This window comes from Anser cygnoides, chromosome 9 (assembly GCF_040182565.1).
Source record: "Anser cygnoides isolate HZ-2024a breed goose chromosome 9, Taihu_goose_T2T_genome, whole genome shotgun sequence".
In the NCBI taxonomy this organism is placed as follows: domain Eukaryota; kingdom Metazoa; phylum Chordata; class Aves; order Anseriformes; family Anatidae; genus Anser; species Anser cygnoides.
The window spans coordinates 25,712,761-25,727,179 of NC_089881.1; the positions used below are offsets into that span (position 1 = coordinate 25,712,761).

The 14,419-nt window shown below is 53.7% G+C and overlaps 1 protein-coding gene across 3 annotated transcripts in view; it reads right to left on the bottom strand.

Annotated features, from left to right (window-relative positions):
- Positions 1-889: 889 nt before the first annotated feature.
- The window catches only part of KCNAB1 (potassium voltage-gated channel subfamily A regulatory beta subunit 1), a 46,649-nt gene continuing 33,119 nt past the window's right edge, over positions 890-14,419 (bottom strand). For all 3 annotated transcript variants that reach the window (XM_067002613.1, XM_013193031.3, XM_048059400.2), the window contains exons 4-14: positions 13,904-13,983; positions 13,299-13,343; positions 12,318-12,362; positions 11,651-11,694; positions 9,478-9,564; positions 5,530-5,615; positions 5,279-5,399; positions 4,723-4,817; positions 3,648-3,768; positions 3,077-3,165; positions 890-2,386 (exon numbers count right to left, since the gene is read on the bottom strand). In XM_067002613.1, coding sequence (XP_066858714.1) covers positions 2,297-2,386; positions 3,077-3,165; positions 3,648-3,768; positions 4,723-4,817; positions 5,279-5,399; positions 5,530-5,615; positions 9,478-9,564; positions 11,651-11,694; positions 12,318-12,362; positions 13,299-13,343; positions 13,904-13,983 — 903 coding nt within the window. In that variant the 3' untranslated portion in view covers positions 890-2,296. The remainder of the gene's footprint in view (positions 2,387-3,076; positions 3,166-3,647; positions 3,769-4,722; positions 4,818-5,278; positions 5,400-5,529; positions 5,616-9,477; positions 9,565-11,650; positions 11,695-12,317; positions 12,363-13,298; positions 13,344-13,903; positions 13,984-14,419) is intronic.

The following is a 14,419-nucleotide window of genomic DNA, read 5'->3' on the forward strand; positions in this document are numbered from 1 at the left end:
GTTTGAATCTTTTTTTCCCCCCATTCATTTCTGAAGTTATAAATCAAAAAACCTGCAGCTTTTCCTAGCATGACTTAACTAAAATGCTTCAGCTGGCTTTTTGTAATGGGTTTATCAGGCAATCCTTTTTTTTCCATGCCATCAGTGAGGCAGCTGTTACTTAAAATGCTAAACACTGCTGCTATTAATGGAGCTGTATTGTAGAAGTCACAGATACTGCTGTTACAAACTTCAAGCTGTAGGAAGGAACAGAAAGCTTATAATCAGATTTAACCTAAAAATTACTTTGCTGATCTTCGTGCTTCAATAAGATTCATCCTTATGTAAAATTTATTAAAGAAGACTCTGAAGTTCAGGAGCTACTGCAAGGCAAGCCGGATAGCGTACGCTGCTTGTAACTTCTGCATAGGAAATGGAAACAGTTCTTTTTTCTAGGTAGTCAGGTAACTTTTCAGCTTCGGTAGTTTCCTGGTCTGACTTGCACCACGGATCCTAGGGCTAGTGCCCACGAAGCAGAGTTCAGGCCACTTACCCATTTAATTTTCAGAAGGAAGGTGACGGTTACTCCTGGCAGGCCTGGGGAGGGGGCCCCGAGCAGTGACAGGCCTTGGTACGGGAGGTGCCGGGTGCTCAGCGGCCGCCGCTGCTCACTGTGACCGACCAGCCCGTGTCGGACAGGAGAGGCCGGTCGCTGAAATGCAGTGGGGCTTCGGGGAGCTGCCACAAGGATGTTCTCTTGGTGTTGGTTTCAGGCCAAAGCGTTACGTACGCCCGACGCCTGCTGTAGTGGGCTAACTTCGCTGCAGAATGATTCACGGCTGGTTTCAACGCAAGCCACTGCTTTATCATAACCGGTGTCACCATTGGTAACAGAGCTCCAAGTATAGAATCAGTTGCACAAAATGCTTTTATTGGGTCCAAGCAGAAGTCAAAGTCAGACTGCGTTTCTTGATATACAGCAGCTAAGTTCATTTACACATACCACAGCTTATTGGGTTAAATACAGGAGAGAACAAGTCAAGTATTCGTATCTGTTCACGTGGCCCCCGTGAGCGCCGCACGCGTCGCAGATATCCTGAAGTTAAGAGGAATAGCATAGAAGGGTCCTATGAATACTGTACATAGCTGTACCTCTAGGAATTATGTCCCTAAAGTATGTTTCAGTACCAGTGTGAAGGACTAACCGAAATCAGAGGCACGCTTTACAAAGCAAACTAATGGTAAAATACGGCGTGGTTCTGAAGGTGGGCAAATTAATAGCGAAATGTTTACTATCAACTGCTGTAAAGGATGAAATGCTCACAAAAGAACTACCTGCGTCTTAAAAATACAATGCATTTACTTATGCCCGATTCCAGAACAAGTTAAAGCAAATGTAGCCTTCCACCAAAATGCACACCTGATTGTTTCTGGTAGTTTTCAGCAGCTATGCACTACATATATCTACAAGTATCTGTATCCTCAAAAGCTCATGGATATTGAAATTTGCAATAGCTATGTCTACAAGCAGGCAAAAGTAGAGGCAGGTTTCTAGAAAATGCAAAAAACTATTTTACCATGGATTTCTTGGTTTAAAGTTTATATAGAATTAAAATTTTGCAAACAGGAGTTGTTTGTCTTAACCTGACATGCATCTGGGGGTTTTTAAACTGTGCTCTTCTGGCTTCTACTTGACATAATGTCTTAAGAGCACCCCATGGCTGAAATAATTGTCTAGTTAGCAGTTGAGCAATAGAATGTATAACTAATTCTCTGACTTAAGTTCATCTTTCCATTACAAACAAAATCTAAAGCACGTATTCAGCATTAAAAAAAAGCAAATGGAAAATCTGAACTTGCCCATTCTATCTGTTAACCTAACTGAAGAAACTTTATAGTTGAGAATTCCCGAATGTGGTTTTATTAAAACCTAAGTTGTATCTGGCTTTTCTTCATTGAAAAAATATATCTGTACATCCTTCTTTAATTACCAAGTACCTGAAGGTTATAAATTATTTTTTGCTTTACATGTGTTTTTCACAGCACAAGCATGAGGTGCTAAGAGGAAAGTAAAAATTAATGAATTCCGTCGAAGGTAAGAAAATACAAGATAGTTCTTGCTTGTAAAGGAGATCAGCTGTGCTTTTAAACTTCACTGCAGATTGGTAGCAACAGCACACGTCTCGAAGGATCCAGTAACAGTAGACACGGAGCAGCAAGCTGCTGACTGATTCTAATGACCGGATATTAACTCAGGACTGTACTTCTGTACAGAGCACTTATTAAACCATGCAGTCCAGGTAATTCATGCATTGCATTATGATCTGTAGTCCTTCTTGCTGTAGGGCTTATTTCCCAGAATATTATCTATTTCATTTACAATATGTGATGTCATCTTTGGAAGAACCTAGGGGTAGAAGAAAGCCAAGGTTTAATCAAGCTTCCATTAAAGACAGTCACAGCTTTTTCCAAAATTAAATCTAGATTTCATCAAAGAACGTCTCCTCTGGGGCTGTGTGTGTGAGAGACGTATTTGAACATTTATCTAATAACAGTTTTCCTCTAAGGGAAAAAGGTAAAGCAACTTTGTGCTGTGCGACAACCGCAGAAATGCTTGTCCTGAACTCTGTGTGCACAATGCTGCTCGACTGCCGCGGAGGCGGCAGGAACAGAGGAAGCTCTTACCTGTGAACAGCAACAGAGGCAAGTTAAGGCCCTTACAGGCCCTGAGCTTTTCTCAGGCCTAGTGCTGAAGACTTAGCGTAGAATATATCATAACGTATCTTGACATCAGGCCACTTGCTTCTTTCAATTAAGCCTTGAGGCGAGTAGCAGAACAACCCACTGACCCTGCTGACACCCCCCTCCTGTTGCTGAACACGGACACAGCCGCTGCACAGGGGTGTAAGTCACGGTGAAGTGCGGTAGGTTTGCCTAATTAATGTGTATAACTAGTACTGTAAGAGGCCTGAAAAAAAACGCAAAGCAGTAAAACTGTTAAGAAAACAAGGGCACTAGTCTCAAGGTATGCCAACGTTGCCTTGAAGTAACGCAGGAGGCAGGCAGGAGCTGCCACGCGGCCGCCGCGAGCACTTGCCTGTATGGCTCCCAGGTTCTCTATCAGCTGCTCCGGGTTGGAAGATCCTAGAAGAACAGAGCTCACCCCCTCGTTTCTCAGACACCACGCTGGGAACAAAGTCACAGGATGGTTAGGAACAAAGGGTTCACTGCACTGCATTACTGCTGATCCCGGTAACTGCCAGAACTTCTGTCTCTATCTGACAAATAACAACAGTATTTTTGGAAGCTGTCACTTCCCGGGTCCCCTCTGAGTCATTCCTAATTCAATTAAACAGGATAGTCACGCATCGTGTCGATGCTTCCTTTTTCCATTTTTAAAAGCGCTGTCTTTCGTTCCTGTTCTTCCTCTTCCCACGGAACGAGAGCTGGGGATGCCTGACCTACCGCGCCCGCACCGGTCACCGCCTGACGGACTGCTCTTCTCCCGGCCCGGTTCCTCGGTCAGCTACACAATTCTGTCAGCTGGGTAATTCAGGACTACTCGATCCAAGGAAGGCGTGCCCCTAACATCTTCTCACCTGGACCCTTTTTTCTGACAAAAGCAGGGAAAGGCACGGCGCCACCGCAGCCCCTGCGCTACCGCTTACCGACTGCCAGCTGAGGTAGTGTGCAGCCCAGACGCTCCGCGATAGGCGAGAGGTCCTTCAGCTTCGTTTGCTGCTTTCTTCCCTCTTCACTTACGATTTTTTCTTTCAGCCACTGGTAGCACTGGAAGTAAATTACATTGCAGTCAGGTGTCGGTTTTAATCGACCAAAGTGGAAAGGTAAGGGCAATTATCAGCACCTCTAAAAATCATGTCCAAGCCGGGAGGTAACCGGGGGATGAACAACGCGGTGCTCTGCTACCTGAAGCGGTTGTGGCAGGGGGCAGGACGTCGCCCTTAGCAGCCCACGTCCGTACTGCTCGGGCTGCGTGCCACTGAGGGGCTCAGCCTGGAATCGGGACCCCCCCCGTTTTATTTTTGGGCCGCTGGAGCCAATTGCAATTGGAAAAAGGTGAAATATTGGTCAACTGCAGAAGATTTTTGACACCCCACTTCCTCCCAGCAAACAAGTGAGAGAACATGTGATCTTGTTCAAGGCTTACTGCTAACGTTCGAGATTAGAAAATTAATTGGAAGAGGCTGAGATTTCGGTTCTCCCAGCTCCAGACTTGAAATTCAATTCTGATTCACTGATTCAATTCAGATCCCTCTGGGAAATGACGCCTTCTCAGCTAGTTTGCAGCAAATATTACATATTTTGTTTTGAAAGGTGTACTTTGCTTTGAAAAAAAAATCACAAATGCAATGAAATGCCACGTTTGAAATTCATGATGCTTGTTAGCAGCTCAGTGCACACTGCGCCTTTCCTTTCAGCTGATGTACTGGGATTTTCAAGTAGGTGTTCTCCAGCCCTGAGAATAACGTCAGCCACCTAAGGGAGATGTGATACAGGAGCGGCACGGCTTACGGAAGCTGTGAGAGCTGGCCAAGAGCACCCCGGTGCCCAAGAGCAGGAGCTGAACCCACGGCCAGCCCCGACCCGCTGCCAGCCCAGGGGCCAGAGGAACCGAGCCCGTCCGTGCAGGGCAGCCTCCAGCCATGGGGCTGCTTTTCCTCGGCATCTGCCAGCCCTCACCGCAGCAGCACGTCCGCTCTTCTGGAGCATGTGAAAAAATACCTTTAGAGCCGCCCTGGAGCTTTCGGGGACCCCGTTGCCGTATTTCCCTGAGATGATCCCGCAGGCCAGGGGAGACCACGTCATCGCGCCCACCCCTGCGGAGAGGGCAGAGGTGTTAGGGCACAGGGGAAAGTAGAGCTGGGTCACAAACGGCACTTTCAGCACAGAGCAAACAACTCCTGCTTATTTGTATGGCAGCTGCCAGTGCTCTTCAGTCCCTTCAAGGGTGTCGAGAGCATCTTCCTGGCAGACAGGGGTTTGCTTTTCTGTATTTTCACGGGGTGCCCTTGGTGCTCATCCAAAGCCTTCCTGTGACACCTGCACGGACCGCGGGGTCTCAGCGGGCAGAAGCAGCCACTCCAATTAACGCCCGCTTCTACCAGAGGCACTAAGCCAGGCTTCCTTTAGGCCATTAGCGAGGCACTTGGCTCGCGCTTTCCGCCTGCAGCAGGGGCGTGCAGGGAAGGGTACTGCTCCCCTCGGGAGCCTCCGGTCTGACCGTTCTTTATTTCTCTCTGAAAATGGAATAGGTAAAATGCACGGCCTCAGACTTTACCGATTTTGTGGTACAACTCCGGCAGCTGAACCTCCACTTTCTCTCGTTGGAAAAGGTGGTACTCAGCTTGCTCGCACACGGGCGGTATCATGTTAAACTGCCTGGCCACGGAGTAGGCTTCCTGGAGGAGAGAAACCAAGCAAAAAACCACGGCACTCGCTGAGAGGCTCTCGCAGGACATAATTGGACAAGCCACCCACAGACCGGCCTCCTCGAGCACGGGGGTGCCAGCAAAAGGGACTTTTCCTTACCATGATCTCCATGGCGCTCCAGCGTGACGTCCCCCAGTACATCGCCATGCCCTGGTTTATTACGTGTGTCATTGCTCGGACGATTTCTGCAGGAAAAAAAAAAAAAAAGAAAAAAAAAAGTATGAGAACTCTGCAGAGCCACATTTATCAGCACCAAACTCAGCCCGGGGCAGCTTGGCTCCGTGGCCAGCGGGCAACAAGCCAGGTAACAGCTCCACGGCTCGGCTCGTAACGGGGCTTCCCGCGACGCGCTGCTTTTGCCAAGCTCTCCTGCTCGAGCAAGGAGGGAGAGGCATTAACAGCGTAAATGTAAAAAGTTCTATCCCCCAGTTGCTTAAAAACTTTTACCAACCGGCTATTGTCTAAATACTATCCCGTAATAATATCCCCTCCAAAATTTAACACAAGAGGGCAGCACAGTCGAAAAATAAACTGAAAGTGCTGCTCCAGCCCCAGCCCCGCACCAGGGGCACGCTCATCCAGAGGTGCCCGCGCTGCAGGGACAGGGCCTCCCTTCGTTCCCTGTTCATTTTCCATCCTTGTCACAAGAGAAAATCTTGCAGCTCCTCTGCTTCCTTTCTTTATGCCAAGGCAGCCCTCAGACAGAAGAGGCTGGGTGGGTTCTCGTCTGGGAATGGGATCCCCACAGAGAGAGAACGGCGTTTGAAAAATGGCACGGAAAAATATTTAACCTTACAGGTGGTGCGAGCCCCTAACAGTGCGTTGTTCAAACCGACAGAAATAAGCTAAGTGGGGGCTGGGAAGCAGAAGCAAACAATCCCCATTGCCGTTACACACGAGGCACCTCACGCTCGGCGGGCGCTGGCAGGCTGCAGCGCGCTGGTCCTCGGAAAGCTGCAGGAAGGGAAAGCTGCAGGAAGGGAAAGCTGCAAGCAGCAGGGAGTTCGCCCCTGAAATCCTGACCCAGGTGAGGTCGCTCAGCCCCGCTCAGCACCCAGCTGCACAAAGGAGCCTGCCCTGGGTCCAGGTGTTAAAGCTAAAGGTAACGGCTGGGGCTCCACGGGCGCGGTGCTGGGCACCGCTACCAAGAACAAGATAAGCTGCCTTGTATACATGAGGATTCTCGTCCTATTTATGGGGGAAAAAAAAAAAAAAAAGCTTGGCAGAGGGTAGTTTACACTGCCAATCTGGAGGTTATTGTGAGATTTCTCCCGAAGGCAGCGACAAGCAGCTAAACATGACGAAGTCTCCATTTATAACCCTCGGCGGGCTCTAAAAGCGCAGCGTGCCTCCCGCACGGGCAGCTGGCCTCGCGTCGGGAAGGCAGAACTGCTCCCGACGGAAACATCGGCTTGAGGGCTCCTTCCCCCAGGGAGGAGGAGAGTTCAGATGCCAGATATTGTTTTCCTTCTATTTTTTTTTTTTTTTAAGAGAAAAAGGGCTGTGGTGTGAAGCTGTAGGGTGATGCCGGAGGGTTTCAGTAGGGTGATCCTGTAGAGGAATTCCTCCCTCCCCCTGCAGCACCCGCTTCTCACTGCTTTGGGTCTTCTATTTTTGCTGTACGATCATTTAGGAATTTTATAAGCATTTTATCATACGCCTCTTACACATTTTGGTCCACGGTTGTTTTCATTTCTCCCACCTCTACTCCTTTCAAGAAGGACTGGAGTCAGCTCAGAATAAATGTATATTTATACTCTTGTTTACCAGATCCTTCACCCTTGGGTACGCCTCTGGGGCGGTTTGTGAACAGCACCCGTCTGGACCACTCAATCTGCTCGCAGGACGGCAGAGATGACAGCACCTCAAGGAGAGGCTTTTTCAAAATGACTGCTCCGAGCCCCGGCAGGCAGCCTCCAGCAGCGCAGCGTCAGCTCGGGCGCCGCTCCTGTCCCCTCCCGGCGCGTCTGTGGGGCCGTGGGCTGAGCCCCCCCGCCCCAGCCAGCGCTGGCTCTGCTCGGCTGGAAGCGTCGCTCGGGGCGAAGAGAAGCATCTGCTGTCACGGCCAGGGGATCGCATCTGCAGCCGGAGTAACGAAGCGTGAAGGGTCAGGAACAGAAGCGCCCATCTGAGCAGACCGTGGATATCTCCTCCTGTCAGAAAGGGGACGCTTTTCCAGTGAAGTTTTTTAAAGCCCAGAGCTGACAAGGCTCATCACGAGAGGGAGAAGAAAAGCGGCAGGTCTTTTGCCAAGAGTTTGAGCGTGTCTGGACTTCAGTCAAGTGTCCCCAAGCCAAAGGACGCCTGTCTGGCGCTCAGCAGCCCCAGCGAGCTGCGGCGCCCGGTGCTGTGAGCTGGGGTTCATCTGGACAGCTTCCATCCATCCCCTCCGGCAGGCAGGGGGTTCCTCGGGCGTGCTCTGGGGTCGATGCTGCCCGTCCCCGTCCCTGTCCCTGTCCCTGATCCTGCCCCTGGCGCTGCGCTCGCTGCCCGGCTGGGGCCCTGCACAGCCCTTCCTGCAGGCGCTCGTCCAGCAGCGCTGCACACACGGGACACGGTGGGCTGCAGGAGTTGGGAAGCAGCTATTTACTCGTGGGAAAAGCATGGCCACTTAAGGACACCGAGCATAGCTGGGATTATGCCTTGCGAAGGTAGCTTAACACTTGCTGTGCGTGCCAGATATTGCCGAACCGACAGATGGCTCAACAGATGCTCTGGGATGGAAGTGGCTTAGTAGGTGAACCATAAAAAAAGCACGAAGTACATAGAAGGAATAAACACCGCACCATTCATAATAAAAACGTCCCTTTTCTCACCCTGCTCCAAGTCTCGCCAAGCCCCACGGTTCATAACGCTGCTGCCGGGCTCCAGCACCGTGAGCAGTATCCGTAGCTGCTGAAGAGCCGCGGGCGCCGGAGCTCGGCTGCGCTGCGCGTGCGTGGACGGCGCCTCCACAGCTGGCGGAGCTCAGAGGTGCTCCTGCCCCCGAGACACGGCCCGCCACGCGCCCTGACCTCGCCACGCACTGCAGATCTGTGCTGCCTTTAGGGTCCCAGGCACGTTCCTGCAGCCACAGCTGCTGGCACGGGGTCAGGGCCGGGGTAACGCAGCGCTCCCGGGGCCACCGAGGTGCTCGCGGCTCCCGGAGCCCGGGGGGCAGCCAGGCCCCCGCTGCGTTTGCCACGTACTCGGCCGTGACAGCCCTGCTGCCTGCACCGCTTTCTTCTGCCCGTTCGTTACGCGGTTGCGGAGCTGATCTCCCCCAGCCACGGCGTGCACGGCTGCGTCAGCTCCCACGTGAGAGCGGGAGAAATGGGAACTGCTCCCCGTTAAGCCATGCACTCACCCCATAACGTACCGGTGAGGGCTCCTGGCTAACCAGGGCACACGGCCACCTACACGATGGGCGGTTATCAGCCGAGAAACATCAGAGGGAACAGACACCGTGGCTCTCATGCGTTCCTAAATGCGTGCCCCCCTCACCGAACTGAACAAGGACCGTTCCCCCCAGCTGCCCAGAAACCTGGGCGACGGCCCCCCAGCAAGTTCTCATTTCACACCACCCCTCAGAGGAGCCGCCTGGGATCACACCCTGCATTTTCACATTGTGAGGAGCAGGCGGATCCCGGCTGCCTGGGGACAGGGACGGGGACAGGGATGGTGCAGGCCCGCTGCCCTCCCCAGAGCTGGCTGCAGTGGGGCAGGGGCGCACAGGTGTCGTTTGGCGCAGAGGTCTGCTGAATGCAAACACAAATTCATTTCAGCCTTGTCTGAAGCAATTGGGAAAAGGAAATTAAGGAATGAACAATGTTAAGGGCACCACTGGGATTTAAAGAAAATTTCAATTCCCATTTAAGAGTCACAAATTCCTTTCATTTAAGTGTAAATATATAGGACTCCAGGATATCATGAAGCAGGTATTCTGTATTTAAGCTGCCGCGCCTGAATATTTAATAAAGATTTGCTTTTCATTTCCTACCATCAGAGGCATAAGCCTGTAAGCCAGGATCAGTCGCACGAAAACCTCCAGCTAAAGCTCCCACTAACCTTCCATGGGGGTGTTGTTGTCGGGCCGGTTGGCGAAGACCACGTCCACGTACTCCAGCTGCAGCCTCTGGAGGGAAGCCTTTAATCCTGCAAACGGCAGAGCAGAGAGAAGAACCCCCGGGGTCGGCGCGGGAGCACGAGGGGGGCACCGTGGTGGGGCTGGGGACAGCCTCCTTCACTTGCAGGTGTATGGTTTGTATCTGGATGCACATATGTGTACCTGTGTATATGAATGTATACACCCACACGGTGCATCAGAAGGATACTCCGCATCGTGTAATGTTGCCCCACATCTATTCAGCCATTTAGGACTAAACGTGATAATTTGTGCTTCTGTTTAATTACACCGAGATTCGGATGGGAAGACGCCTGCACCACGAGCGCCCGCGGTGAGCCAAAGGGCAGCCGCCAGGGGCTGAGTGCAGGTTTTGTTTCAGAGCTAATCTAACACCCCAAGGGGGGTCACCTCCCATTTAAAACAATAAATAAACCCTAATTGCTTGCCAACAACCTTGCTGGGGGCGCGCTCTGCCTCCTTCACCTCCCTGCCTGCCGGGCTTCCTCGGCTTCTCTGCGAGCAGCTGATGGGAGCCGGCATCCAGAGCCTACGTAGGTATGTGCGTGTGTGCAAGAGATAAAAAAGAATTCCTAACGCTTATTTTCTATGAATCTTCCCAGGAACAAAATGTTTTTTTATGAATGTTCATGAAGAACAAGCCAAAATAGAGCAGTCTGAAAACGTTCGCTGAATTCTGAGATTAAAAAATGGCTGTTTTTGCCAAGTGTATTTATAGAAAATAGCTACCACTGACCTTAACATTATTTGCTACTTTTGCTGCGAAACCATTCCAACTGCTGCCAGGATTTTTCTGCCATTTCACGAAGCAGTTCCTCCAGGAACGAGAAGCGGGTGGGCTCCGACTGCCCGCGAAATGGCTGCGGTTCCCCCAGGCACCCCGGGGGCAGGGCCAGCAGCCCGAACGCTGCACCAGGGGCTTCATTCAAAGGGGCACTGAATAAAACGGGGCTAGAACCTTTCCCCAGCACTACCCTAACACGGAAGGCACACGCTAGTGCGGCTGAAGTCCACAAGTGTGAAGTGGTGGAAGTTTTCTAGGGCAGTTGCTCCTCGCTCGAAGCGCTCCCTGTTGCGGCTCCGCTCGCCGGGTGTGCTGTGGCCACGCTCATCCCACAGCGCCCGCTCTGGGCAGCGACAGCCAGGCTGTGGTGTGGGCAGCACTGAAATCCCAGGTAAGGGTGGGTAAAGTAAATATACCGGTAATATATTCCATATAACCTATTTTATAATACAGCAGCGTGGCAGAGCTGTCCCTACCCCTTCTGTCTGGAGGCTGACACCACGGTACCTAGCATGGACGAGCCCGAATTTTCCTTTCCTAGCTGTTTCTGGCAGCAAACACTGCCTTGAGCAACAGCCCCGGCAAGCAGTGCGGGTTTATCCCACAAGTCGGGGGGCCAGGGGCAGCAGGGGGGGCTCGGCCTGACCCCGGCACGCTGGGCACGGCTGAGCCAGGCACGCCACAGCCGGGCTCGGGGAGCTTTGGCAGCTCGTGCACAGCTCCAGGGGAGCCTCAAGTGCTTCCCACGCTGCTCGGTGCCAGCAGACAGAAGTGGGTCAGACAGCACCGAGGGGCGGCTGCTGCGAGCCGTGCCGCGGCGCTGTGAATCACAGGTGCACAGCCTGATGCTCCCTCATGCCCCGTGCAACCACGGCGAGCCCCGTCCCACGGCTTTGTGCGGCTCTTCCCCCGCACATGCCCGTCGTACCGGGGGCGTTTATCCCGCAGCAGCGAGGGGGACACGGCAGCGGGGCCCTGCAGCGGTGGCTGCTTTTTGGGGAGGGCCGATTGCCCCACGGCCCCGCACGCACACCCCGTCAGGCGGGACGGGGCAGGAGCAGCCCCCGCTGTGAGCCCACTCTCACCGTAACGAGGTCACAGCTGACGCTGCGCATCCTTCCCATGACAGAAGCGTGTCTTTTCGCAGGCGCTGCTCTGTTTGTGCCCTGCCTGTACAACGCCGTGCCACGCGCCCACCCCGCATGGAGCGGGGGCACCGCGGGATGGAGTCGCGGGGCCGCGGGGAGCTGGGGGGAGCCTGCTGGGGTGACCCGGACCTGTCCCGACAGCACAACGCCCAGCCCAGCACCCACCTTCGATGATGTGCTTCCGCGAGAGCCCTCTCTCCGTTTCAGCCCTGCAAAGACAAAGCGGGGACACACCGTTAGGGGTCCGAGGCACTAGCCACCAGCAAGAAGAGACGCTTGAAACGCCCCCAAAGTGACAGCAATGGCCTGGGGAGCAGCAATGCAGCCGGGTGGGACGAGTGCCACAAATCCCCTTTTCCCAATCCTACAGTGGGAAGCACGGAGCTGTGCTGAGCCTCGGCCGCCAGACAGCGAAAAAAACCTCAGTGTAAGGGGGGGAAGATCAATTTAATCACTTGCGCATTATCTCTGATGACAACCCCCCAGACACTAGTTCACAAACTAACATTACGGATAACCTTCGTGTCCGTGGTTTGTTCGGGCTTCTCTCAGGCTTTCCAGCAGGTTAGAAAGCGCCAGCGTTGACATTTTATTCTCAGGCCAGAGACAGCGAGCACGCTGCGGGAAGCAGGAGGCCGGGCGGTGCTCAGAGCGGGGCTGCTCGGCGTCCCCCACCACCTCCCAGCGGGTCACAGTGGGGTCTGCCCGGGGCGAGCCCCCCCAAATCCCCCTGCCCGGCGCCAGCTCCCAAAAACCCGGCCACAAGCACAGCGAGCAGACAGCAGCCCCGGCCCCGCGGGGGCGAGCACCACCCCGAGTCACCAGAACTTACTTTCCACCCCAGTACAGCTTTGTTGTGATGACCAGGCTGGACCGCCTAGGAGCAGAAAAGAAAAAACTGTTAAATAAAATCGTCACAGAAAACCCACGCAGCAGCCCGCAAAGCTTCCTGCCCATCTGCCGAGGGCACGGGGCGCGGGTCCTGAGCGTGGGGTGTTCCCTCAGGCATTAAACCCCGGGAAGGATGCACTAGCCGAACTAATCTGTACACCCCAATGTGATATTAAATCAAATATCTATCATTCGCAAACTACTTTGCTGCATAACTGTAGGTGTGTAGCACGATTTATCTGCTTCTTTGCTAGATGTGACTGCCCTCTTCCGCAGGACGCAGAACGCTTCGCACCGAGCGATCACCCCTGGAACAGGGGCACGGATTTTGGGAGAGCACCGCTGGGGCTGTTCCGCGGTTGCAGGCTGCCTATGACACACGTAATCTTTAAAGATTATGTAAATGCTCTTAAAACGACACGACGTATGCTAATGCGCTTCGTTTACATGAGGTATCATCTCCTACCAGGCTGCCCAGGATGAAGGCCCATCACGGCTTTGCATTCCTAACGCACAGCCTTCTGTACGTGTGCGCAGACCCGATGCACGCATCATCTGTCTCGACGTACCGTGCATGGAAATGAGGACAAACACCCGGGGAAGGTAACCGCTGTGCACAGACAGGGGGGCCTGTGCCATGGTCAGGGCAGCACCAGCCTCTGGACAACCTGCAGGTGTCCTCACCTGCTCAAACCTGCATTTCGGGTCAACCACAGCAGCCTCAGGGAGTCAGTGTGTGCTCCCAAAAAGCACAGAGCGTTTCTGTTCAGCAGTTACAAGGCCTGGCTCCGGAGCTGCCCCACGAGCAGCCCTGGTGCTGCCTGCAGGCAGCAGCGCTCGCTCCCGAGCCCCGCACAGCACCGGCTGTGCAAGGACCGGGCGCACTCCCCTGTGCCCGAGGGTCCCTGCGGCAGTACGGTACCTCCAGCCCTTCTTCTTGAGGATGTTCCCCAGGATGACCTCGGCCCTGCACAAGACAGAGAGAGCCCATCAGAGAGGAGAGGCGCGAGGCAGAGCTCTGTGACCGCCCCGGGCAGCACGGTGGTGCTGTGCCAACGCCAGCAGAGCCGCTGGGCCCCATCCCTGCACCCCGCTCCACCTCCCACGCCCAGCACTACTCGGCCAGTGTCAGACACGTTACGGGGGGATTCTTTTTTTCTTTTTGTTTGGTCCAGCAATGACACCAGGAGCACTATTAGCTGGGCTGCAGCCAGAGCTGCTCCTCCCTTGGGGAGCTGCGTTGCAGAGGGGTCACCGCCACGGGCCGCTAATCCTCGTTAAGGCACGCACCAAACTGTCATTTATTCGGGACACTTTCTCCCTGTGCCGAGAGCGAGCGCTCATGGCAGCCCCAGTCACACATCTCAGCTGGGTGCGGGGTCATTTTTTAAGAGTGCCCCAAAAATGACATTTTTTAAATGGGATTTCCCAAGCAGAGCCACGGCCGGAGGCACAGGGAAGGAGTCGGACGGAGCCCTGTGGAAGGGACCCCAGGCGCCCCGCACCGCAGCAAAGCCGGGGACTCACTTGCCCGCTGCGTACACCTCGGCCGTGTCGAAGAGGTTGACGCCGCTCTCGTAGGCGATGGTCATCAGCTGCTCGGCCACCTGCAGGGAGCAGACACGGGGCTGAGCGCGGGCACCGCTCGCAGCCCTGGCAGCGCCTGCGCCGGACGTTTCGCTCCTCATTGGCGCAGGAAGAGGCACCAGTGCCACCGCGCCATCCTGCACAGGATTCGTCCCTCGGATCCTTCCTTTGGATCCGTCTTGGGAGGAATTAATCCCTTCCCAGAGGGAAGTCCTGTGCTTGCTAACAGGAAAGCAGCCAACAATTTAATAGGGCTGCAGAAATTGCTCTGCGGATGTACGGGGTTTAGTGCAGAAATGCGTTTAAGTCTTCTTTTTTCCATGCATCGACTAATTCTAAACAAGGAGAGCAAGTGAGCCAAATTTGTCATTGAAACAACTCTTTTTGCTTCAGCCTGCAATACTGAGAAACAGGAATAAACTCAGCCCAGTGATCTGCGGCAGGCAGAAATACCCG